Source organism: Sphaerodactylus townsendi, linkage group LG11 (genome assembly GCF_021028975.2).
Source record: "Sphaerodactylus townsendi isolate TG3544 linkage group LG11, MPM_Stown_v2.3, whole genome shotgun sequence".
Classification (NCBI taxonomy): domain Eukaryota; kingdom Metazoa; phylum Chordata; class Lepidosauria; order Squamata; family Sphaerodactylidae; genus Sphaerodactylus; species Sphaerodactylus townsendi.
This window is the reverse complement of record NC_059435.1, coordinates 74,724,115-74,749,039: the sequence shown is the minus strand read 5'-3', so window position 1 is coordinate 74,749,039 and position 24,925 is coordinate 74,724,115. Positions and strand designations below refer to the sequence as shown.

Here is a 24,925-nt window from a genome sequence, read left to right as displayed (position 1 = left end):
TCCACGCCATTTTCTCCAGCGCCAGGAATGACGTGCGCTGAGGGGGCGCGACAGCGGCAGCATCGGGGCAGCTGCGTTGTCGCTGCCCCTGTAGTGGGGAGTGCTGGGGGACCCCACGCTACTTGGGGAGAGTAGCGCGCAGCAGCAGGTAAGTGGGGAAACGCCCTATATCTTGTATTATATCAAATTCACCAATAGCAGGAACAAACAGATGTGCAGAACCCTCCCCCCCCGAAAGAAAAACAGGACAATGAGAATGCAGAAAATACCAACGACAGTCCTGGCTATCCTGAGTTGTAACTTTGCAGCCTGTTCTTCTTCTTAAACTGAAAGGTTACCTTACTTTACTTTATTTTGATTGCTTTCAGAAACAGGGAATTGCTTCATTAAAGATCTTCAGGATTTGAAGTTGGATGAAAATAAAAAAGCAGTTTTTACATGTGAAACGAAGAAGCCAGCCTCCATGGTGACGTGGAGGAAAGGAATTGCTGATCTCAAGGCAAGCAAAAAATATGAGATCAGCCAAAAGGCAAACGTCCTGCAACTCACAGTGAATGAACTGCAAGAAAATGACAGCGACATCTACACGTGTGACATCGCCGATTCTCAATCAAGCGCCAAACTGGTTGTGAAAGGTAGGAATTTTGTAAAGATGGCTCATTACGGCTGTCAGATTAATATGGAAAAAATCACACTATCCCCACAATATTTGGATTCCCTAATATAGGTAAGTATGAGTATTAGACTATGGAAGTGGTTCTTGTGTTAATGAAATATCTTTCCATCTGTTGTCAGGTGGGACTGACATGTCAAATAGTAAGAGTGTCACCTTCTCTGATAAATTGTGAACATATTTTATTTCCCAATCAAATCAGTTGCTTTGAAGCCACATTGGCAGATACTTAACACACTTTAATCACTGCAATGTACATTTTTAAAATGTAATATATATCTCAAGTATGTATTACAAGATATATATACACGAGTCAACTTTTATCATTTTCTAAGATATAAAGCCATTCTTATCTATCATTATTCAAGTTATATAACTTTGTTAAGATTACTCTTCTTTTAAAGATCAGAATAGACAAAAGAATCTGCGACACATTAATTATATTAACTACAAATCAAACAGTTGCTCTTCATACTTCTTAAAAACATCAATCGATAATAGTATACTGGATCTATACTTAAACATTAATACCGTATTTTAGTTGCCTTTCTTCTTTCTCCAAAACATTATTTAGACTTATCAGTACTATGCAAGAAATATAATTACCATTTCTCATGGAACTCCTGCTTTGGTATCCGTTTACAAGATTAGTAAACTTTCCCATTGTGACTTATTCCGCCATCTTCTCTTTCTGCATTTCTTATGTGCTGCAAGTCTTTTTTGAAATGGTCTAGCTGTGGAATCTTCCTGCTGTGGTTTTGTCTGTGCTTGAGTTTGTGGTCCCTCTTTTTTAGGCTGGTGACAATATCCCGTAACATATATATGTGAAGAAAGACAAATCTGCTATGTTCCAGTGGACAGCCTCTACAGTAAACCTGTGCTTTGTATAAGGTCCTAATCCATGCTAACTGGATTTATCCTCAGTCAGGACAATGCTACTATCAGATGCAATCACCACTCTAAGGATTACTTACTTTGGAGCGTTTGATAAGGAAATTTCTGCTCTGGTGGAGAAATAATTCAGACATGAACATTATAGTTCAGGGTAAACTGGATGAAGAGTCTGATAGTTGACGTGGAGGAAGCTGTGGTCAGGAAAAGCAGTAGCTCAAGGCAGAGTAACATTGGTGATACCAGATTCGTCACATGGAGTGATAGCTGTTTCCTGTGAGAACTGTTCCGTCAAGAGGCAGGGGATGTTTTAGGAAAGTGGGAGGTAAATAAAAGCTCATACACTATCTGATAACAAGGGTCATTTTAATAAAAACCACCAAAGGCAGTACAATTACATAGGCAGTATCTTATGTTCTTTCTGTTTATGTTCTTTCTGCTTTATTCCACAGTGCCCTGTATGTCTAGGGTAGCCAGCACTGGGTTGGAGAAATACCTGGAGATTTTGGGGGTGGAGCTAGGGGAGGGGCGGGACCTCAGCAGGGCATGATGCCATAGAATCCACCCTTCAAAGGGCGATTCCCCACTGGCAGAGTCGACTCAGTTTAGTACTAGGTTCGACCCAACAACTCCCCACTGCCACTGAGTTGGTCCTTGTTCTGTCCAGTTTTGTCCCCCTCAGAACTGGAATTTCTGATTCCAGTTATGAAGTACAGCTTCTTCCCTGAAACTAGGTTGGATTCAGTTGTAGAAACTCAGTGGGGAATCGTCGCAGTGAGGCGACTGCATCCGCATTTTAGCCAAATCAAAATACTGGTTTTGTGAGCATGTGCAGAAACGGGGGGGGGGGGGTTGCGCAAGGGGAAAAGCGTGGCCTTTTAAAGCCGGCCATTTTGAAGCTCACGTTGCTGCTGGGCTTACGACAACGTAAAACTCCTGTCCAGCCAAAGCAACTTCCGCGGTTTGTGTATGCGCAGAGCGGGAGAGTCTCGGAGGGAAAAAGCGCGCCTTGTCCAGGCACTGTTTTCATGTTATTTTCGGTGGAAATTCTACGTAGCTATGTAGCTGCGACGTACGAAAACGTAAGAAAAAAGGACCCATGCTCATGTTTCCCACCGTAAAACGGGAGCCAATGGGAAAAACGAGGGAGCAAAACCAGTACCAAAGACGATCCCGCCCTCTTGAGCTCAGTTATAGAAGAACTGAGTCGAACACAGTGGCTGGGAGTGACTGGAGTCGACCTAGTTTACAGGAACCGGGTCGAACCTAGCTGAAATCTGCCAGTGGAGAATCACCCAAAGTTACCATCTTCTCCAAAGAAACTGATCTTGGTCCTCTGGAGATCAGCTGTAATAGTGAGAGTTCTCCAGGTGCAACATGGGAGTTGGCAACCCTGCCTGTACCCCAGCCTGGACAGATGCTGTCTTAGATTCCTTCCACCCATCTTTTCTACTAAGGTATTAGGGTTGCGAGCTCTGGGTTAGGAAATACTTGGAGATTTTGGAGGCGGAGCCTGAGGAGGGTGGAGCTTGGGGAAGGGAGGGACTTCAGTGGCATATGATGCCATAAGGACCACCTTCCAAAGCAGCCATTTTGTTGATGAAAAATACGAATAGCAGAGTAAATAATCACAGATGCTGCTGGATAGCTTAAATGAAATTTACTAAGAAAAATAGAAGGGAAAGGTAACATGGTAGATAACAATAAAACAGTCTTCTCTGAGGCCCCTTCTGCACATGCAGAATAATGCACTTCTGATCCACTTTCAGTACACTTTGCAGCTGTGCGGAACATCAAAATCCACTTGCAAACAATTGTGAAAATGGATTGTCGAAGGCTTTTATAGCTGACTGAGGTACAGGGTCTAAGCTTGGGAGAGCCATAGCATCCCACCTGGATGTGGTGCTTTCCCCTCTAATGACTCAGACCAGCTGATTGTTCCACGGGATTTATTGTAAAGTTCAAAACAAAGAAATAAAACATAAATGCAGTAAGAGATTGCTCAACTGGTTACATTCCTTTTGGTTCTTTGTCCCCATTCCGGGAACCCATGGCCCAGAGATGCTTCTCTGACCACGTCTCAAGATGGAATTCAAAAACCTTTGTTTTCCCCTTCTCAGGAAAACTCTGTTCCGGCCACGAGGTAATTTAGGCCTTTGAAGTTCCTGGCACCTTTGTATGGCTTCCTGTCCTTCCTCCAGGAGATCGAAAGGCGAAGATGCTTTTCACAGTCATGTGTGATTTTGCTAGTTTTACAGTACTATTCCATCACAGCTTTCACGGCCGGAATCACTGGGGTGCTGTCTGGGTTCCAGGTTGTATGGCCGTGTTCTAGCAGCATTCTCTCCTGATGTTTCGCCTGCATCTGTGGCTGGCATCTTCAGAGGATCTCCTCTGAAGATGCCAATACAAGCCTGAAATAACGTCAGGAGAATGCTACTAAGTAAACCGCTCCTTCCAGAGCTCAGACAGCACTAATGAAAATGGATTATTCTACATGTTCAGAAGGGGCCTAAGCCTGAGTTACGTGCTACTTTATGAAAAGGTGTAAATCTAACTGACTGAGAACAAAAATGGAAAATTACTTTTACAACTTCCGCTCCATTGTGTATGTGCTTGGAAACATACAGACTACGGCAATATATTGATTAGCCAATGACAGTTGATGGATCACTTCATTAATGCAGGTAACTAGCTACTTGACGACCCATTAATTTTGCTTGCTCTTAACTTTGTTATTTAAATTTTAAGAAATTGCTGCTGTAGAAATTTGTTTTAATGTGGTTAGTTTTAGTTATGTATTTTATGTGCTGTTATTGGAACAGCTGTATTGTGAGCCGCCTCGAGCCCTTTGGGGGTGAGGTGGCCTATAAATCTAATAAATAATAATAATATAATAATTTGCTATGCTGATCTAGTTAATGTTCAGCTAATGATCTCGCATAGTTAACTCTTTCATGACTGAAGACCTGACACCTGCATATACCAACTCATAAGGTAGATGTTGAGAGAGGAGAGAGGAGTGTGAGGCTAGAGCAGGGGTAGGGAACCTGTGGCTCTCCAGATGTTCAGGAACTACAATTCCCATCAGCCTCTGTCAGCATGGCCAATTGGCCATGCTGGTGAGCTGATAGGAATTGGTTCTGACTGTATCAGCCCAGGCTCAGAAATTAAAATGGTGAAAGGAAAGGACAAGAGTTGACCCAAGACCAATATCAACTCAACAGCAGCGCTGGAAACAGTCTTGTATTTGGCCAGACTTCTCTGCCGGCTTTGATCAACCAATTGATTTTGTCGGCCATCTTGAAAGTATGTGTCATGTATGAAGTCAACCGAATGTTTGCTTTTGGACCAAAAATACATTCCAGGAATATAGAATTCAGAGCAGCCTATTTGTGATGTTGTGATTACGCTACCAATTTGTGCACATTCTGGAACAATTTCAGTCACTTCTATCTTCATTTGCCTGGAGGAAGTCCACGTCGGATATTGCCTCTGCTGCCTCCAGAATCTTAAAGAGAGGGGATTGTTACCAGTATGATTAAACTATGGACAAGTGATCCAGATTGTTTTTGTGTGCTTGTTCCATTGGCATTACCATTTTTTTAGTTCGTTTTGCTGGACTGTTCATGACAATTGAAAGAGTAAATTGTTTGAAAGGTTGCTGAGAGAGAACTTCCCCTCAATTTGGTCACACCGCATGCCAAGTTTCATTTTTGGGGAATATTTTTCTCTGGCAGCGGAGGACCAGAAGAATAGTTCAGTTTACAGACACAGATTCAGAAAACCAGAGAAGAAATAACAGATAGCGGTGATCTGTGTTTAGGAAAGCCTACTATTGAAGATATTGTAATGTTATTCCTGTCTGGTATTGACCATTGTGACATTTATAGAAGAAGTACCAAAAGAAGATAGACATGACTTTGGTTGGAACAAGTCTGAAGCAACAGAAAATGATGCTTTGATTTGGAAGCGAGAGAGCGATTCAGAAAAGGTGTCTGGTCTCATAACCCCATGCAAGATGACAGTTGGAAATGCAACATGAAATCATTAAATGAAGTATCTTAGGGTGTTTTTTTCCGCTGAGAAGCATAACAAACTACAAAAAGACTCTCCCAGTTTATGCTCTTAATGTCTGATAAAACTCCATCGGTCCCGTTCAACTGAATCTGTGAGAAGCAGCGTGGTGTAGTGGTTAAGACGGAATCTAATCTGGTGAAATGGATTCGTTTCCCCTGCTTCTAAACATGGAGCCTGTTGGGTGACTCTGGGTCAGTCCCAGTTCTCTCAGAACTCTCTCAGCCCCAGGATCAGGAGAAAGCAGAAGCAATAGAAGCTGAATTATAACAATGTCTACCTGTCTGTACATTCTGAAACCGTCAGTGGATGTCACATTGTGTGTTTTTGATCTTGTCTTGTCCCTTGTCTACTGTATGTATGTGCAAGTTCTACCTTATCATTTGCTGTTGTATTGGTTCTGTGTGACAGTAGGTGACCTTTAGCACATGGAAAAATCAATGGACATCAGGGTTCAAATGAACACCACTGTAGCTGGTGACAGAAAAGCATTTCACGGGTTATAATTTTCACATTTTTTGGCTGTTCTTTCCCCCGTGCTGGTGGCAGGCAGTAGACTCCTTCCCACGTTCTCGTTCCATCTCTGACCTCGGTTTTGCTCTGCTTTAAATTCCCACCTGCAAAAACTTGGGATAAAAGGAAGAGCACACACATTTTCTCAGTTTTCCCTCTCTCAGTATCTCGCCTTCTGCATTTTAGCTCTGCCGGTCATTTTCGAACGAGACCTGCAAAACAAGGAAGCGAAGGAAGGAAGCAAGGTCCGACTCTCCTGTGAGCTTAGCAAACCGGACCTGCCCGTACAGTGGATGAAAGGAAAGGAAGTTCTACAAGAGGGTGACAAGTATGAATTTAAGCAGCGAGGCACCGTGGCCGAGCTTGTCGTTCGGGACGCAAAGCCCGCTGATGCGGGAGAATATACCTGCAGCACGGGCGAGCTCAAGACCACTGCTCGTCTGGAAGTAACGGGTAGGCGGAACACACTATTTTGTAGTGCCCGGTTGTGTTATCCTGACTGTGTACTTTTTGTAAGTCATTGGTGCTTGTTTTTCATTCCACTGTTCGGTTACATGTTAGGACACACAAGTCTAAGTGTAACAGTTCTCATACCCGGTGCTTGGAAAGGCGTGACTGAGTCTTCGCCAAGTACTGAGCATGTGCAAAGAAGCCCAAGATGGTGACGCTGATGTAAAAGGGAACAGAGAATAGTTCACTTGTTACTTAAAGTGGCGGATCTCCGTTTTGAGGTCTTGTTGAAAGACTTCCAAGAAAGCCAGACACTCGGGTAGAATTGTCCTCGAAGTGACCAACCTGTGTCTGGACTACTGGGAATTCTTTGTGCAGAAATATTCTCTGCACATAGAAAGCTAGATATCAGGGAGATACTTTGCCCTTTCCCTAGCGTGTTGGTTTTCTACATGCAGGGAGGACTAGGTCTTAGAGTCCACCGTCGCTCAGCTGAAAACATGAAACACATTTGTCTTTGCTGCCTGCTCAGCCATCCTGCCTGCATGGGATTTGAAGTGACTGTATGCCACTTATTCCAAGCGTTTTAATGGCCGTCCTTTCCCCTCCAATCCGGTTGTGAATTTTAGCAGCCCCGGTCATTTTCAAGGAAGAGCTTATGGATGTGGAAAAGGAAGAGGGGGACACTGTGGGTCTCCGCTGTGTCCTCGCCCAGCCCGATGCTTCTGTGACCTGGAAGAAAGGGGCGACTGTTCTTCGGGCGAGTGAGAAGTACGAGATGAAGCAGGAAGGGGGTGTGGCAGAACTTGTCGTTCATGGTGCGGAGCCAGAGGATGCTGGGAGATATTTCTGTGTCACCGGAGAGCAGCAGACAACAGCTCAGGTCAAAATCCACGGTAGGGCGAATGGAGGCGTTTTCCTCTCTTTTCTTTCTCCTCCTTTCTTTCACTTCTTTTCCTAGACTCTCTCAGGGTTTTCCTGTGATGCTAGTTTCATTTTTTTGTACTCTTGCCTGGGGCCAACAGTCCTGATACTTCTTGTCAATCTCTAAGATGCTTCAGGACTCAACTCTGGCAGTGGCGTAGCTACAGTGGGGACATCCGGGGACATTTGCCCTGGGTGCCACCATTGTAGGTCACGTGTGGGAGCAAAATGGCCCCGCACGAGGCCACGCCCCCTGCCGGGCTGAGCACGAGTACAAGTGCTTCAGAAGCCCAAGCTACACAGAGCCACACTGGCTGTGTATGTTAATAAAGGTTGTTTTTTAGCAGGTATGATCCTGCCTTAGGGCTATCTTGTAAGTTATGGTGAGCATTTTTTAAATTATGATTTTTAACTGTAATGTAGGTTTAACATGTGCTTGTTGCCCTGAGCCCTTCTGGGATGGGCAAGGTATAAAACTAAAACTAAAACTGAATTAATTTTTTTTAACAACATACCCACGAGCCTTTGCTTGACTGCTTGCTGGAAGTCTCTAAGCTGAGACTGGGTGGCTGTCTCTTGGGAATGGTCTAGCTTTGGGTTAGACTGGATGGCGTGCAAGGACGCTTTAGTAGTCACAGAGGCAAGGAAAGATGAGTTTACCAGTTGGTTTAAAATATCCAGATGCATCTTTGGCTTCAGGCCTCTCGCATGGGGTTCAGATGCTAATGCTGACAAGCGAAGCTCATCAAACATCCTTCCACCCTCCAGCTGTGCCCGCCCGTTTCAAAGAGCCGCTCAAGAACACGGAAGCCGTGCAAGGGGGGTCGGTCACTTTGCGCTGCGAGCTGAACAAGTCCGCACCGGTGGAGTGGATGAAGGGGCGCAAAGGCCTGAGGCCCAGTAGCAAGTATAGAATGAAGAAAGAAGGAACGGTTGCCGAGTTGACCATTCAAGACCTGGATATGAAGGATGCTGGCGATTACACCTGTGCAGCTGGGGACCAAAAGACAACAGCCGTCTTAACAGTGAACGGTAAAATCTTGCCACTGCCCGTCTTTCAGAGTGGTCCTTTCACTTTTTATTTGTTCCCTAGGAAAACGTGTCTTTTGGCTCTACTTTTCCTTTAATTTTCAGTTTCGCTTGGTTTGAAGGTCCCCACGTTTACTCTTCTCCGTCCTCTCAGGATTCAATTCCTTGTGGGATGTTCATGCTGACATAAGAACATAAGAACAAGCCAGCTGGATCAGACCAGAGTCCATCTAGTCCAGCACTCTGCTACTCGCAGTGGCCCACCAGGTGCCTTTGGGAGCTCACATGCAGGAGGTGAAAGCAATGGCCTTCTGCTGCTGCTGCTCCTGAGCACCTGGTCTGCTAAGGCATTTGCAATCTCAGATCCAGGAGGATCAAGATTGGCAGCCATAAATTGACTTATCCTCCATCAATCTGTCCAAGCCCCTTTTAAAGCTATCCAGGTTAATATACTATAGAAAGTCTCTGGTCTTGGCCAACATTACACGACTATAACCTGCATATGGCATTACGGTGCATTCTCTTTGCTTCTATTCCACATTAAGAGAAAGCTGGTATACAGCTTCACCTTCTTGGTCTATTTCGGCTGACTTTCCTCAGCTGTTTCTTCACAGGGTTTCTACAGACATTTTTAACAGTTATTATGGAAAAGTACAGATTTTCTTGAAAGCATAGCATGGGAAGTAGCATCCCTAATAGTCCGGACTAGTCTAGAGTAGTCCAGATTAGAACCATAAGGGCCATACAGGACATAAGGACATAAGAAAGAGCCTGCTGGATCAGACCAGAGTCCATCTAGTCCAGCTCTCTGCTACTCGCAGTGGCCTACCAGGTGCCTTTGGGAGCTCACGTGCAGGATGTGAAAGCAATGGCCTTCTGCGGCTTCTGCTGCTCCCAAGCACCTGGTCTGCTAAGGCATTTGCAATCTCAGATCAAGGAGGATCAAGATTGGCAGCCATAGGACAGCTAATTCAACCCCTTGCTCAGTGCTGGATTCGCTTAGAGCACTCCTCTCAAGTGTTCATCTGCTTGCAAGCGTTCACCACTAGATCTTGTCATAGCTTGGAAGCTAAGCAGGGTCAACCACAGTCAGAACTTGGATGGAAAACCACCAAGGAATTCCAGGGTCACTAGGCAGAGGCAGACAATGGCAAACCACTTCTGTTCATCTTTTGCACTGAGAACCCCACAAGATGGGAATCTATGGGGTTGTCATGAGCAGGTTGCAACTTGATGAGCAGGCTGCAGCATTTGGGACTCTTTAGTTTGGAGAGGAGACGGCTGAGGGAAGATATGATTGAAGTCTATAAAATTATGCATGGGGTAGAAAATGTCGACAGAGAGAAATTTTTCTCTCTTTCTCACAATACTAGAACCAGGGGGCATTCATTGAAAATGCTGGGGGGAAGAATTAGGACTAATAAAAGGAAACACTTCTTCACGCAACGTGTGATTGGTGTTTGAAACATGCTGCCACAGGAGGTGGTGATGGCCACTAACCTGGATAGCTTTAAAGGGGCTTGGACAGATTGATGGAGGAGAAGTTGATTTATGGCTACCAATCTTGATCCTCTTTGATCTGAGATTGCAAATGCCTTAACAGTCCAGGTGCTCAGGAGCAGCAGCAGCAGCAGCAGCAGAAGGCCATTGCTTTCACATCCTGCCTGTGAGCTCCCAAAGGCACCTGGTGGGCCACTGCAAGGAGCAGAGAGCTGGACTAGATGGACTCTGGTCTGATCTAGCTGGCTTGTTCTTATGTTCTTATGTTCTTATGATGGTAGGCTTTAGCTTTATACCACAGGACAGATGGTTTTCTGTAGCAGGATGCTGGTTTGCACAGCACACCAACGTGTCGGAGATCGGGGCTTCCCCATCTTTGTACCGGCTTCTGACCGAGTGTCTGTTCGTTCTGCACCATTCAGTCCTGGCGGCGCAGTTCAAACAAGAGCTCAAGAATGAAGAAGGGACCGAGAGCGGGACGGCCACTCTGCACTGCGAGCTCTCCAAGGCCGTCGACTCCGTCGACTGGATGAAGGACCAGAAGGCGCTGAAGTCGAGCGATAAATACAGAATGAGGCTGGAAGGACGCTTTGCGGAGCTCACCATCCAGGACCTCGAGGTGAAGGACGCAGGAAGCTACACCTGTGTCTGCGGAGACCAGAAGACCACCGCGACGTTGAAAGTGAATGGTAATTACACTTATGTCCTTAGTAAAAGGCTGCGGACAGGCGAGCTTAATTGAGCTCTCAGTGCAAATGCGCTGTATCTGTGCGGATCTACCGTCCGGGTGCTTGGGTATCTTAATTTTCCTGCAGTTATTCCATCTCTTGATACGCACGACACATAAATGGTGCTTGGTAAGCCTTTAATTATTCCGGTTGCTTTTATTTTCAATTTCAGTTTTAACCTTTAACGGCCTATAAATTATTAGAATGTTTCCATTTAAAAAGAAGAAGAAGACATTTCAAACATTTAAATATGGGTGTTTAAAATGCTTTCCAGGAATTTAGCCACTGCCAAGGCGATCGGTGGATTACAGTCACTTAGCAAAAAGCGAGTGGTCTGGAACCCATACTTATAAGTACTAGCATTATAGTTAGTCTCTCGCTGCTTTTATAGGTTTTAGCTAATTTATGATGGTTTTATGATTGTGTTTTATTATATGCTGTACACCGCCCGGAGCCCCTTGGGGACGGGGCGGTATAAAAGCCTAAAGCATAAATAAATAAAATAAATAAACTTGGAGTACTCAAGTCTTGGAAGCAACAAAGGGTGAATTAAAATCATACGCAGGTTACTGCGAAGACAGCATTCCACAAGAATATGAGTTATGGTTTCTATCGATCCACATCCGCAACGGCATAGTCTCTGATGTTTAGGAATCTGGAGGTATCTCCCTGAGGTTTCCGCTGATGGGAAAGTATTGAGGCATGCTAGCATGAATGCACGACGTTGGTTAATGGAGAGCAGAGACGAGAGATAGTTGGCTCTCGCTCTGTAGCTTGGTTGTATTCCGAGGGAGCGAGGAGAGCATGCCGCCGCCTTTGTTGGATAGAAACGATGATGTTCCAGATCCCTCAGTCTTTCGCGGATCTGATTGAAAATACGCAGTTCACTGTCAGTCCCAACATTGTCCAAATCAAATCCTATGGTTCTGATTTTGGCTTTTATTTTGATATTGGCAATGGGTTTCCCTGCAAAAATGCCCTCCTGTTTATTTTATGCACTGTTGCTCTTTGTCCTACTCGGGCAACCACCGCGCCTCGTTTTAGGGACAAATGTGCCGCTAACGTTTATATTAGCATTTCCCTCCCCAGAACTTCGTTACCATGTGCCTGTTCCCAGCAGCGCGGGATTTGCCTGCGTGGTAATCCGTCAACATCCCCTTCAGCTCTTTCAGTGGTTTTAACCCTTTCTTTCTATCCGCATTGCATTCCTCAGCCCTGCCTATTTTTTTCCAAGAAGAACTCAAAAGTGCCGAGGTGACGGAGGGTGAGGCCGCCACGTTGCACTGCAGGTTGAGCAAAATGGGCCAGGTGGAATGGCAGAAAGGCCACAGGGCTCTCAAGCCGGGTGGCAAATACCAAATGAAGCAGGAGGGGCCGTGTGCCGAGCTGGTGATCCGTGACTTGGAGGTGACGGATTCGGGAGACTACACTTGCACTTGTGGAGGGCTGAAGACAACAGCGACCCTGACTGTGAATGGTAAAAAACCAGTGCAAACAATGTGACCCAAAAAAGGCATTCCTGCTGTCAGTTTCCCTTTTGCAATTGAGTACAGCAGAACACTTCCTGGGCCTTTCCCCACTTACCTTAAGCCCCGCGCTACTTGAGGAGAGTAGCGCGGGGTCCCCCAGCACTCCCCACTACAGGGACGGCGACAGCGCAGCCGCCCCGACGCTGCCGCTGTCACGCCCCCTCAGCGCACGGCATCCCTGGCGCTCTTCTTAAGGGCGCCTTTTGATGACTTCGTCGATAGAGGACGCTAAGCGTCGCGCCTATAGGATGCCGTGCGGCTGAGAGAAACAGCATGCTTTGACATAGGGGATGGAAGAGAGTAAGGAAAAGGCCCTCTGACCTATCTATATCAACACATGCCTGATATTCTTCTTTTTAACACCTTGGGTATTCCAAAATCGTTGCTTTTCGGAATAAGGAGAGACCTGTAGAGATATGTGACTCCATGGAAAGCCATGTGGAGAACAGGAAGAGCAAACCTACCCCCATACACATACAGAGGAGGGGTCAGAGTGTAGCTCCCAGGTTAAGACAGAGACGTCCTGTTCAAGGAGATAACACGTATACACACTTAGAGCAGAGGTGTATCAAGGGAAAATGTAGCCCGATGCAAAATCTGAGTGCCCCCCTATGAGTTTCTGCCCTCCCCCACCATGACCAAACAATGCTTTTTTTGCACCAAGTCTTGAAGTCAGTATATTGACCCAGAGGGGAGGAGGAGGGGTATGGGGTGTGTGCGATTTTCCACTTCCCATGGGACTAAATGGCTGCAGCCCAGGGAAATTTGACCCCATATTTCCCCCTGAACTACAATTCCCATCAGCCCTTGCCAGTACAGCCAATGCTCATGTTGGGAGGGACTGGTGGGAATTGTCGTTCACGAACATCTGGAGGGCCGCGAGTTTGACACCCTAAGCGATTTGTCCTGGTCACGCAGATAGTCCATCTGCAACCGCTTCCTACGAAAGCGACAGCGCGGGGATTTGTCTGTCTCCATTTTGACACACCTCTGTCCTGTGTTGCCTTCACTGCAGTCCTGCCTACTATCTTCACCAAGTCTCTGAAGGACGAAGAAGTTACCGAGGGCAAGAGCGCCACTCTGCGCTGTGAGCTGAATAAACCCTCTGCTGCGGTCGAGTGGAAGAAAGGACACAAAATCCTTAAGCAAGGCAACAAATATAAAATGAGGCAGGAAGGGGCCGTCGCTGAGCTGGTCATCCAAGCCCTCGAAGTAACAGATTCCGGAAGTTACAGCTGTGTGTCTGGAGACCAGCAGACCACGGCATCTTTAGAAGTCAAGGGTAAAAAAAAAGATACTTCCTTTTTTCCTCTGCTGCTTTGGGTAGATTTCCATGATTTCCCCTGTCTTGTGGATCTTCTTGCATCTTTGGTCATCATAGCGATGGAGCTAACATTTTTCAGATACACACTTTGCCTTCTGAGGGTGGGAACCACCTGGGTGAATCCTCTCCAATAACCACACTGGACTCTTTGCTGGGATAAACATTTTGGCCATAGCCATTTTATTAGCCAACCAAAACCAGAAGCATGAGGCGTAGCATGGGTCTTGATCTGGCCTGTCTGCTTCATGGCGAAGCTCCAATGGGCGGATTCCCTGTATTGGACTTCGCTCCGCTGAAGGGCTGGACGCTCCTGGCAAGACGTGGTCCCCATTTGCCGGTTCGGCAGGGCGGTTGCCTCTTGCCTCTTGCAGGGCGGTTGCCTCTTGCCACCTTCGGCACTCCCAGATCATTACCCATGCGCCACTGCCAAACGGCTATGACAGAAACATGCAACAAACGAATGAACCCAGGGAGAGGTGGGTGGGCAAATCGCCGGCTGGCCGAAGCACATGGCCAGAACAAAGGAGGGCTTTCCCCTTGAAAGGGTCAATCCGGCCTCCCCTCCTGGTGACGTCAGCCCTTGCCCAACATGGCCCACGCTTCGCTTCCGCCCTCAGTTAAGCGGAAGCGGTCACCTTGGCTCCACCCCTCCCACCCCCAGAGGCAACCGCAGCCGGTGGGTGATTCACAGCTGTCTTTAGAGTGTGTTCCTCTGTTTTCACTGAATGCACAAACCTCACAAGACTTGGATAATTTTGAACTCTGCGGTTCTGAAGTTTGCATCAGCAGAAAGGTTAATTTTTCTCTTTCCTTCCAGTGTTAAAGTTGCGTTGTCTTACTTTTAAGGGAATTCAACCAGAAACCTTAGAAATCCCTAGAAAAATATGAGGTAGTAATAGGTTAATGACATGAGATATATTTGTGCATGGTGAAGACACACACACACGAGATGTTGGTACCATACCCTAATCTTTACTACATAAAGATATAACCATACAGTTCACCATTCCAACGTGGATTTCTGTTCATAGTCATGTCATATTTCTTTCTAGGGACTCACTAATTTTTTCTCTCTCACAGTGAATTTTTAAATTTTATTTTAATGTATACGATTTAGGGGCAATGGAGTTACTATTGTGGTGTAAAAATTAGGGATCTCTCATAACCTACACTGAACTGAGCAGGTGGTTGGTATGCCATTTTTTTGAACCTTCTCTTGTCTTTAACCTTGTCCATAAACCTTAGAAATCCTCCCAAAATTTGTGGAGGTAGCAAAGTTAGCGACATGAGATGCATTTCATTTTTTTTCAAACTGAAAGACGCACAAACAGCAAGGGCTAACTTCTTCACTACCCTCCAATTTAAATCCATGTCTTCAAAAAAAAACTACCTAAAGAAAAAAGATGGTTCTTGGATACGGAATCTCTCTGTAATGGGGTCAGCGCATTACATGAATGGCAAATTCAGGAGGTGCTCTGAAGCCACGATGGATGGGAAAAAAAAATCTTTAGTTGACCGGAGTTAAGGTATCTCACGTGTCAACTTGACTATGTTGGTTGGTTGATGCAGAGCAGGTTAAAACTGAATCCAGCAAAGACGGAAATCCTTTGGCTAGGTCGCCGGGGCGGAGGGTTTGTGCCGGCCGTGTGGGAGGGGTCCTGTATTGGCACCGGCCCCCTCGGCTCAAGCAGCCTGGGGGTCCACTCTGGATTCGCTCTCTTTCTATGGAGACCCAGGTGGCCCATGTAACCCGGGTTAAGTGCTTCCATCTTCGCCAGTCTCGGCGTTGGCCCTCTTCCTCTCCCAGGCAGACCTACTACAGTGATTCGCGCGCAACGGTCACCTCCAGATTAGACTATTGCAACTCGCTTCACGCTGGCCTAAATTTCGAGGCTGATCCGGAAATTGAAACTGGTCCAGCATGCGGCTGCCCGCTTGCTTCCACGGGCGGTGCCCTCTAGAGATCACATCACGCCCGTGCTGCACCGCTCCGCACTGGCTTCCGCCACCCGGACCGCCTTTCAAGGTATTGGTGTTAACCTTTAAGGCCTTACGTCTGGGACCCTCAGACTTTTCAGGGACCGCCTGGCCCTAGTATGTCCCACGCCGGCGCCCCAGTTTTCGGGTAGAGGCCAATTTTACTGGAGATCCCTGCCCCCTCTATGATGCGGCTACTGGTTTCCACCAGGGCCAGGGCTTTTACCGGCCCTGGCCCCCCTGCCTGGTGGAATGCTCTCCCTCAAATTGTCCGGGACCTCATGGACCTACATGAGTTCCGTGAGGGCCTGTAAGACTGAGTTATTCTCCGGGCTTTTGGGGAGGCCGCCTGCTGATAGGTGCCCATTAACAACTAAGATCCGCTGTTCCCCTCTTAAGGGAGCTGAGGAGTTAATGGCTGAACGCCATCTGTTTTAACTGAGTATGAATTAGGAACGCTGCTTTTAACTGTTATGAATTTTTAGTATTTTATCCTGTTATCCGCTTTTATTGTGATGTAAACCGCCCTGAGCCCTTTGGGGGAGGGCGGTATAAAAGTGGAACCAATAAATAAATAAAATAAAATAAAATAAATAAATAAAACCGCACTCCAGGGAGTGATTCGCTGTTGAGAGAGTATCAGTTTTGAAAGCTAAAGTTTGTAAAATTGCAACCTGTGTGCAAAAGGTTGGTTCTCAGGTTCTTACCTGTTCCAGGCCATGGTGCGATATCAGAACCTTGTTGTATCGTCAGAGTTAATTGGAAACATCTGGAGAGTGCAAGTCTAAACCCTCCATCCCTTCTCTCTGTCCTTGGGTTTCATTCATTCCAGGGGACAGTTTGTGTGGGGAGGCTTGGGGAACGAATATTTCCCAAATAAGTCTTTTGCAGTCACGGACCGGTGGGAATTCAGTGGTTGCTGGAAGGGGTTTGTGCGGGCAATGGATTCATGTTCCTTCCTCCCCACCGTTTACTTCTGCAATCTCTCCTTGACATCTCAGCCCTGCCCGTGCTTTTCAAAGAAGGACTCAAGAACAGGGAGGCCGTGGAAGGCACCACGGCCACACTGCATGCTTAGCCGAAATGACCCAAAGGCAGGAGCCGGTAGAAATGGAGGAAGGGAGCCTCCAGAACCCTCAAAACCAAGTGACAGCAGTTACCCGCAGATCGAAACAGAAGAAGGATGCCGAAGCAGAACTGCTGATCCGTGATCTGCAGGTAGAGGACACAGGAGATTACACCTGTGTTTGTGGAGACCAGAAGACAACGGCTGTCTTGACCATCCATGGTAACCAAATGCTCCTCTATACCCGAGGTGGCGAACCTATGGCACTCCAGATGTTCATGGACTACAATTCCCATCAGCCCCAATTGGCCATGCTGGCAGGGGCTGATGGGAATTGTAGTTCATGAACATCTGGAGTGCCATAGGTTCGCCACCATTGCTCTATACCATAATGATGTTTTAGGGTATGTCTTTACTGTGGAAATTCATGTCTTTATGTTACTTTGATTTATTATTTTCCAAGTTCGTTTCTTTCAGTCTTTCTGTTTCCTTTCTGATTGTATTTTTCTGTCTTTGCGTCTGGTGACATAGAGCGTCTCACAGATTTGTCCTCCGTGTCTTGGTCTGTATTTTTCACTTACTGTCACACCCATAAACATTTGTATGGGCATTATTGATCTGTGATACCAGAGAAACATCAGCACAATGTTGGAGAAATGCAGTGGTGTTCTATAGTGGGTCATCAGCACTTGGGGCTGGAGGCGAGTGCTTTGGAAGGTCCCAATTTCCAGTTTGGCAATTGAATGCTGACCCAGATATGGAAGAAGAAACTCCAGGAATCAACAAGCATGTCAACAGAAGAAATGTCAAGTCATACCACTTTACCCCTTATGCTGATTCCATCTGCATTGCAAGGGTCACAGGATCTTGGCAGAAAGGCTATAGGCAGTGTGAGTTAAGGAAAATGGATATGCTGAATGAGGTCATCTGAATCTCAGTAAAGGGTCTTGTATAGGGCCTTGTTGTCCCCAAGAGATATTTCAGGGAAAATGATGACTTTACTGTTCCATTTGAAAGTCTGGTTGCAGCTTGGGCTCCTCAGAAATAAAGACGTCATTACCTGGATCTATGGAGGACTTTCAAAGTTCCATTATTCGAATTTGTGCTTTGAAAAAGGATTTTAATAGCCTGACTTCTTCTTGGACAGGTCTTGACGGTTTTTTTAAAATCTCCAGTGCCACTTGGTTGAAAAGTTTCCTAGAGCAACTCAGTACAATTTAGAAAAGTTCTCTGAGACTTTATTTAATAATTATTTTTACTTTCATACCTGTTGACTTGAATGCTGCAAGTCTGGGTGTGCATCTTGGTAGCATCCTGTTTCCCCTCTTTTTGTATGCTTGACTGTTGATGTCCAACAAGACATTGATACAGGAAGCTCTCTTGTACTGAATCAGACCATTGGTCTATCAAGTCATTATTGTCTATTCTTGATTGGTCAAGGTATTTTGCATCTCTTGTTATTAGATCCTCTTAACTGGAGATGCCAAGGATTGAACTAAGTCATTCCATGTGAAAAGAAGATAATCTACAACTGGGCCCATAACCCTTTCCCAAACAGTATTCTTTTAAGAATATAATAGAGTCAATTTTGAACTGAGCTTCTGATCTTTTGATCTACCATCCATGCTAAATTTTTTTGCTCTTTTCTATTAGATACATTCTTCTCCTTTGGATCCTTCTTTGTTTCTTCACAAATCATCTCTTCACAAATCATCTCTTATATTTCTTCACAAATCATCTCTTATATTTCAGTCACTGGATCATGATGTCATGTTGGGCTGATCTGCCCCTCTACATATCAGCCTAAAATGTGTGCCAGAGTTTTCATGGCATCTGAAAAGTCTTTTCGTGTGGCATGTACAAGTCCCCATGCCATTCTGATCTCATGTTATTCCACCCTTCCTGATTGCCTTGTATGAAACCATCTTCTGGAAATGGCCAGTTTGAGTTCAGTGTTAAGGAGGCGTCAGCAGCCCCAAAACAACAGTCAATCAGAATGTGGAACATTGGGGATATTTGCACATGTGTGGATACACTTCCGGTGTAAATACAAAAGACCCGGGCTTGTGCAAAACAAACTGGAGTATTTCCTCCCAGTCTTTGCTCGATTCCTTCACAGAAACTGGCAGTCATGTGAAGGGAGAAACCAAGATAAAATAAACCCGGATGATAAGATGCCGATTGTAACCCAGTATGATTGTGCCGTGCAGAAACGGCCTATGTGGTGTTTATATTTATATTGTGTTTGTATGTGTATTGTATGCTTGTTCCCCTCCCATCTGTGATGAGAATTGTTTGTTCCTGTTTCCTGTCTATATTACATCTGTGCTGTGGAATTTGTGAACATGAAGTAGATTCATTTAATTGCTTCATTTCAACATGCAACTGAGTTGACATTTTAATTATTTTTGGCTTTGCCCAATTATTTTTGGTTTTGTTCAAAACCCTGACATTTTTGAAAAAAATCTAAATATGCCAAAGTTTGGTTTTTGTGTTTATAGTTTCAAGTTTATTTTTGAAGTCTAAAAAATTAAGGTTATATTAAAATTTAAAATGCAAACATTTTAAATTTTGGAACCTTTGCGATTTTGAGTGGGGTTTTTTTGGCATTTTACAGAGCTCTTTCAAAAATGTTAAAAATGATTTATGTGTGGTTCTGTTGTCGGGGAAGAGAAGTCAAAGGGGGCATTCCACAAAGACCTTCTTGTGCCAAAGCTTCCATTGATTTGAATGGGACATCCGCACAGCAGATCTTGGGGGGGTCTGCTCCCAGGGTCTGAATGAGAAGGACCGTTACGTTCTCTCTGTTGTTATTGCATCCCTCAGCTTTGCCTGCCCGATTCCAAGAAGAGCTCAAAAGCACGGAAGTGACAGAAGGTGGATTGGCCACCCTGTGTTGTGAATTAAGCAAAGCTGTACCGGTGGAGTGGAAAAAAGATGGAAAGCTACTGAAGCCCAGTGACAAATATAAAATGAAACAAAAAGACACTGTCACTGAGCTGGTGGTACACGATGTCACTGAACAGGATGCTGGAGAATATACATGTGTTTGTGGAGATCAGAAGACTTCTGCATCTCTGACTGTGCATGGTAAATATTACGTGTCTATAGGTGCATGAGGTGTTGGTGGCATGCCATAATGTGTTATTACTACATGAAGGTATAGCCATACACTTCCCCATTCCAACATGGATTTCTCATATTGATGTCTCGTTTCTTTCAAGGGTCTCACCTCTCTGGGAGGGTTTTTACTGATAGTTTTAATGCTGGACGCCAAGCGGTTTACGTGGAACGCTGTAATTTTATGTTTTAATGATTCTATTTATATTTATATTATTTGCTGCTATTATTGTTTCTGTTATATTATTTTGTTGTTCACCACCCAGAGCCCTCAGGGGATGGGGCGGTATATAAATATGATAATAAATAAATAAATAAATAAATAAATAAATAAATAAATAAATAAATAAATACAAAATACAAAATACAAAATACAAAATACAAAATACAAAAATACAAAAATACAAAAATACAAAAATAAAAAAATAAGGGGATTGGACCCACTACCAAAGGGGAATATTTGGGGGGGATCTCTCACAACCTGTACTGAGCTGTGTGGCTGGGTGGTATGGCATCTTTGGAGCCCAAGACTTTGTGTAGTGCATGAAAACAACATCTCAGAATGCTGTCTGTTGGTAGTACTGTCTCAAACCTCATAGATCAGTGGTGGCGAACCTATGGCACGGGTGCCAGAGGTGGCACTCAGAGCCCTCTCTGTGGGCATACACGTCATGTGGGAGAAAAATCACCCCCCACACACATCTAGGCTTGCTCGGGCCGCTGGACTTGATGTGTGTGCACCTCAGCGAGCAGGGAGGACTCGGCTGGCAGGCCTGGGTGCCTGTGCTCCAGGTGGCTGCTGCCCGGGAGGGGGGGGGCGAGGCAGCAGAGATGCTAGAGTGGTGCATATGGAGGCTACAGCAGGCTGGCCCCTGCTTGAGGCAGTAATTCAGGTTAAACTGCTGCGTTGGCACTTTGTGATAAATAAGTGGGTTTTGGGTTGCAATTTGGGCACTCGGTCTCGAAAAGGTTCGCCATCGCTGTCATAGATGTAGTCAAGAACTGAACATGCTGTTCAGGATACTGTCCTGTGTATTTATTTATTTATGTATTCATCCTTGTTTGTAACAAAACTTCATCGTCATGGGCATTGTGGGCAGTCCCACATTGCATCTGCACTTGCATTGGGAGAAACACGGGAAAGATATCCGGCTGGCAACTCACGTAATGGAACATATGCAGAATGCGTAGCCATGCGACAACTGCAGAGGTGCAAGGCTCACGTTTTATAGGGATTAAAACAAATATCAAGTTACAACTAGATGGGCAGTTTCTGGCACCATGTTCTTGTGGCGTGTAAGGAGCAAGGAGCAGAGGCGTATGCTGGGCGCCCCCCCTCCACATGACCAAACAGCATGTGCCCCAGCTGCATTCCACCAAGCCCCACCCCCAGCCTCCATGCAGGTCTGCTTTTGAGCAAAAGCGGGCCTGCACGGAGGCCAAGGGTAGGGCTCGGGACAGGGCCCCACCCCCAAGCACGGGGAGCACAGGGGGAATGGGGTGGGGGGTAGGGTGCCTGGAGAAGGAGTTGTCTCCAGGCGCCATTTCTAAGGTGACCCGATGGTCACCTTTGTGAACCGGGATGGGGGTAGGCAGCCGCGCATGCGCACGCAGCCGCAAGAGCGCACTGCCTTCTGGGGTGCTGCCTTTCTGTGACAGGGAGGGAAACGGCAGCGCCCCAGAAGGCCGTGCTCCTGCGGCTGCGCACGCGGGAGGCTGCTGCACTGTCTTGCGCCCCAGAAGGCAGTGTGGCAGCCTCCCAAAAATCGGGACAATTGAAATAACCCGTGGGATGTGGGACAAATTGTTTGAAGGCGGGACTGTCCCGCCAAAAGCGGGACGTCTGGTCAGCCTAGCCATTTTCCCCCAACACACCTCTGTCAAAGAACTGCCCCATTCACGATCTCAAATCGAAATCAAGGACTGCCTGTAAACTTTCCTGAGAGATTTAATAGTTCGTTTGGGTGTGTCTAATTTTTTGTTGTTTTCACCATGAGACAATTAGCCTGTGGTACAAATAATAACGTTGCCGATAAATAAGCGTATCCTCCTGGAGTCTTTTCACCTTTGAGTATCCATCTGCTCTTTGCGCTCTTCAGCTCTCCCTCCACGTTTCAAACAAGAGCTGAAGAATGTGGAGGCGGCAGAGAATGGAACGGCCACCCTGCAGTGCGAGCTGACCAAGGCTGCAGCTCCCGTGGAGTGGCGGAAGGGCAACGAGTTGCTTAAGCCGAGTGACAAATACGAAATGAAGCTGGAAGGCCCGCTCGCCAGGCTTGTCCTTCATGGTTTGGAACTGGCGGATGCCGGAGATTACAGCTGCACATTTGGGGACTGGAAGACTTCGGCCTCCTTGGCAGTGAAGGGTACATTTAATTATGCTACTTTCTGGTTTTCATTGACAGATACAAAGCATGTGTGTTCAGAGGAGGTTTCAAAGGCCTGGTAGACTGAGTACAGTCTCTACTCTTCTGTGGCTCAGAGGAAGAACCCAAACTTTTAGAAATATGTCTAACAAAAGTTTGATCTTTACAAGGAAGTCAGTAGCATAAAAATACATTAAAAGGACACGTTATAATCTTGGCCAAATCCGCAGGGGTGTAGCTAGGGAAAATGATGTCCGGGGCAGACTCTGAGTTTTCCGCTCCCCCTATGGGCCCCGCACTGCCCCCTGTGCCCTGCGCTGCCCCCACGCGCCACTTACCTTAGCCGGTGGCGGGGTCTAGCGGGGCAGGGGCAGGCAAGGGGACCCCGCAGCAGCCTCCTCTGGGCCTGGCGGGGTGGGCTGAGTGGAAGGAGGAGGGGTGGGGGAAATTTTCCATCACCCATGTGATCCCAACGGCGTCCACCTGGGGCACCTGTCTGCATTCGGCCCCGTGGAAGCTATGCCATTGGCTAAATGTAATCCTTCAAAATGTGTGGTTCTGTCGTGCTGTCTTTCTATTGTCAGTCTTCTTATCTCTCGTCTGTATACTGATGGGGGGGGGGATATTCCTCGATGTACTATTTGTCCCATCATATAATAGCTATATTATATGGGATTTTTTGTGGGGGAGGGGGCCAGCTCACCCTAAAAGAGAATTGTGGAGGAATTGCTTTAGATCTCAGAGGTGCCTTCTGCCCTTGATAAAAAACACTGTAGTTTAGTGTAGGAAGGGATGTTTCACGGAACCTAGAATGGAAAGCACCTGGATCTGGTTCCTCCTGGATCTGCCCCAGGTACTTTCATTGCCCAGAGGCTGTCATTCACACGATCTGTTCCTTCCAAACTTCTCAGCCCTCCCTGCCCTCTTCAAGAAAGGCATGGAGAATAAAGAGGCTTCCGAAGGTGAGTGTGTCGCTTTTCGGTGCGAGCTCACAAAATCTGCCCCGGTGGAGTGGAAGAAGAAGCACAAGACACTCAAGCCGAGCGACAAGCACCAAATGAGGCAGGAAGGTACAGTCTTGGAGCTTGTGATCTGCAGTCTAGAACTCAAAGACGCCGGGGACTATTCCTGCCTGTGCGGTGACGAAAAGACAACTGCAGCTCTGGCCGTCCATGGTAAACAGAATATTCTGTGTTGAATGTCTGGTCTGGAGGGGAAAGCCCCGATTTTTCCCTTGTTTCAGTTCGGATTCTCTGCTGAGTTGTGCCTGAATCCACTCAAACTCCCTGGAAATCCCAGTGTTTTATTTTAACACTGCTAACTGATTCACTGTTTCTCCTCTTGATGTATAGCAGTGTTCCTCAGCCTTTGGTGTTTACAGGGGTTCCTTAGGGAGAAGACTTTTATTTTCAAAGGGAAAGGCCGCTGACCCTTCCTTTACCAATCTTCCCTGAAATAGCTGGAGCTTGGTGTGTTCTGGGTCATACTCTGGAGTCACCCAAAGAATTCAGAACCTAGCATGAACCATGTTTGGTCAATAGAATATTCTTCACCCTCTTTTGCAAGATGAAGGTTTTTTTAAAAATAATAATATCTTTATTGAAAGGTTAGCATGAAGAAAGTACAAAAACATATATTATGGTATTATACAAAGAAGTGAAACATTAATAAAGGAGATTTCTCTTTTGTCACAAATATTTCTAATGTAATTCTAGACTAAGTGGCGATTCTTTACAATAGAAGGAAGGACGTTTAGTTAATTAATCAGTAAATTAGAAGAAAGAAGAGAAAAGAAATATCATAATATTTGTGTGACGTATACATTATTCACATTGTTATTAATATCTTCTTATTAGCTGGATCAGCTTTATATAGATACTGTATTACTGGATCCCATATTTTCATATAAGAGTCCATATAGTTCTTATTAAGTATTGTCTGTCTGCAAAGCTATATTCTTGAATTTTCTGGAACCACTCTTCAGTGGATGGGAGATCAGTTTTTTCAAGGCCAGAATAATGGCATTTGGTATTCTAGAACCTGCTTAGGCATCTTGATATATCCTCATTAAAAGTTTCCATTAATTTTTATTTTTGTAATTCTCTATTGCCTTTTGTGGGGGGGGAGGAGTATGGGGCTGGAACTGAGCTGATCAGTAAAGATCAGGGGTCTACAACCTGCGGCTCTCCAGATGTTCATGGACTACAATTCCCATCAGCCCCTGCCAGCATGGGGATTGTAGTTCGTGGACAACAATGGGAATTGTAGTTCATGGACTACAATTCCCATCAGCCCCTGCCAGCATTCCCATCAGCCCCAGCCAATTGGCCATGCTGGCAGGGGCTGATGGGAATTGTAGTCCACAAACACCTGGAGAGCCGCAGGTTGCAGACCCCTGGTATCGATCAATATTTGTATAGTTTTAAGTCCATGTCTGTAGAGGCATGGGGCGTCGGATATTGAACAGGAAGCATAGTTGGATTCAAGTCCAGTAGCACCTTAAAGACGAGCGAGAATTTTCATGGTTTTGTCATGCCTGTTGACCTCCTCCCAATCATCAGAATTAGGTGTGTTGAAATCAGGTTTATTGCATCAGAGTAAAGGAACAGGGACGCTCCAGAGGTTTTTGCTGGATCTAAACAAGCTAACATCTAGCACAAGTTGGGATAGCCATGTTTAAATATTTGATGGGAATGTCATGTTGGTGAGGGAGCAAGCTTGTTTTCTGCAGAGACTAGGACAAGGAGTAATGGATTCA

The 24,925-nt window shown here is 45.8% G+C and overlaps 1 protein-coding gene across 1 annotated transcript in view; it reads left to right on the top strand.

The window, feature by feature from the left end:
• The window catches only part of OBSCN (obscurin, cytoskeletal calmodulin and titin-interacting RhoGEF), a 121,799-nt gene that overhangs the window by 78,096 nt on the left and 18,778 nt on the right, over positions 1-24,925 (top strand). Inside the window, exons 28-32 of the mRNA XM_048510508.1 lie at positions 369-635; positions 6,341-6,607; positions 7,234-7,500; positions 8,297-8,560; positions 10,480-10,746. Of these exons, the coding sequence (XP_048366465.1) occupies positions 369-635; positions 6,341-6,607; positions 7,234-7,500; positions 8,297-8,560; positions 10,480-10,746 (1,332 nt within the window). The remainder of the gene's footprint in view (positions 1-368; positions 636-6,340; positions 6,608-7,233; positions 7,501-8,296; positions 8,561-10,479; positions 10,747-24,925) is intronic.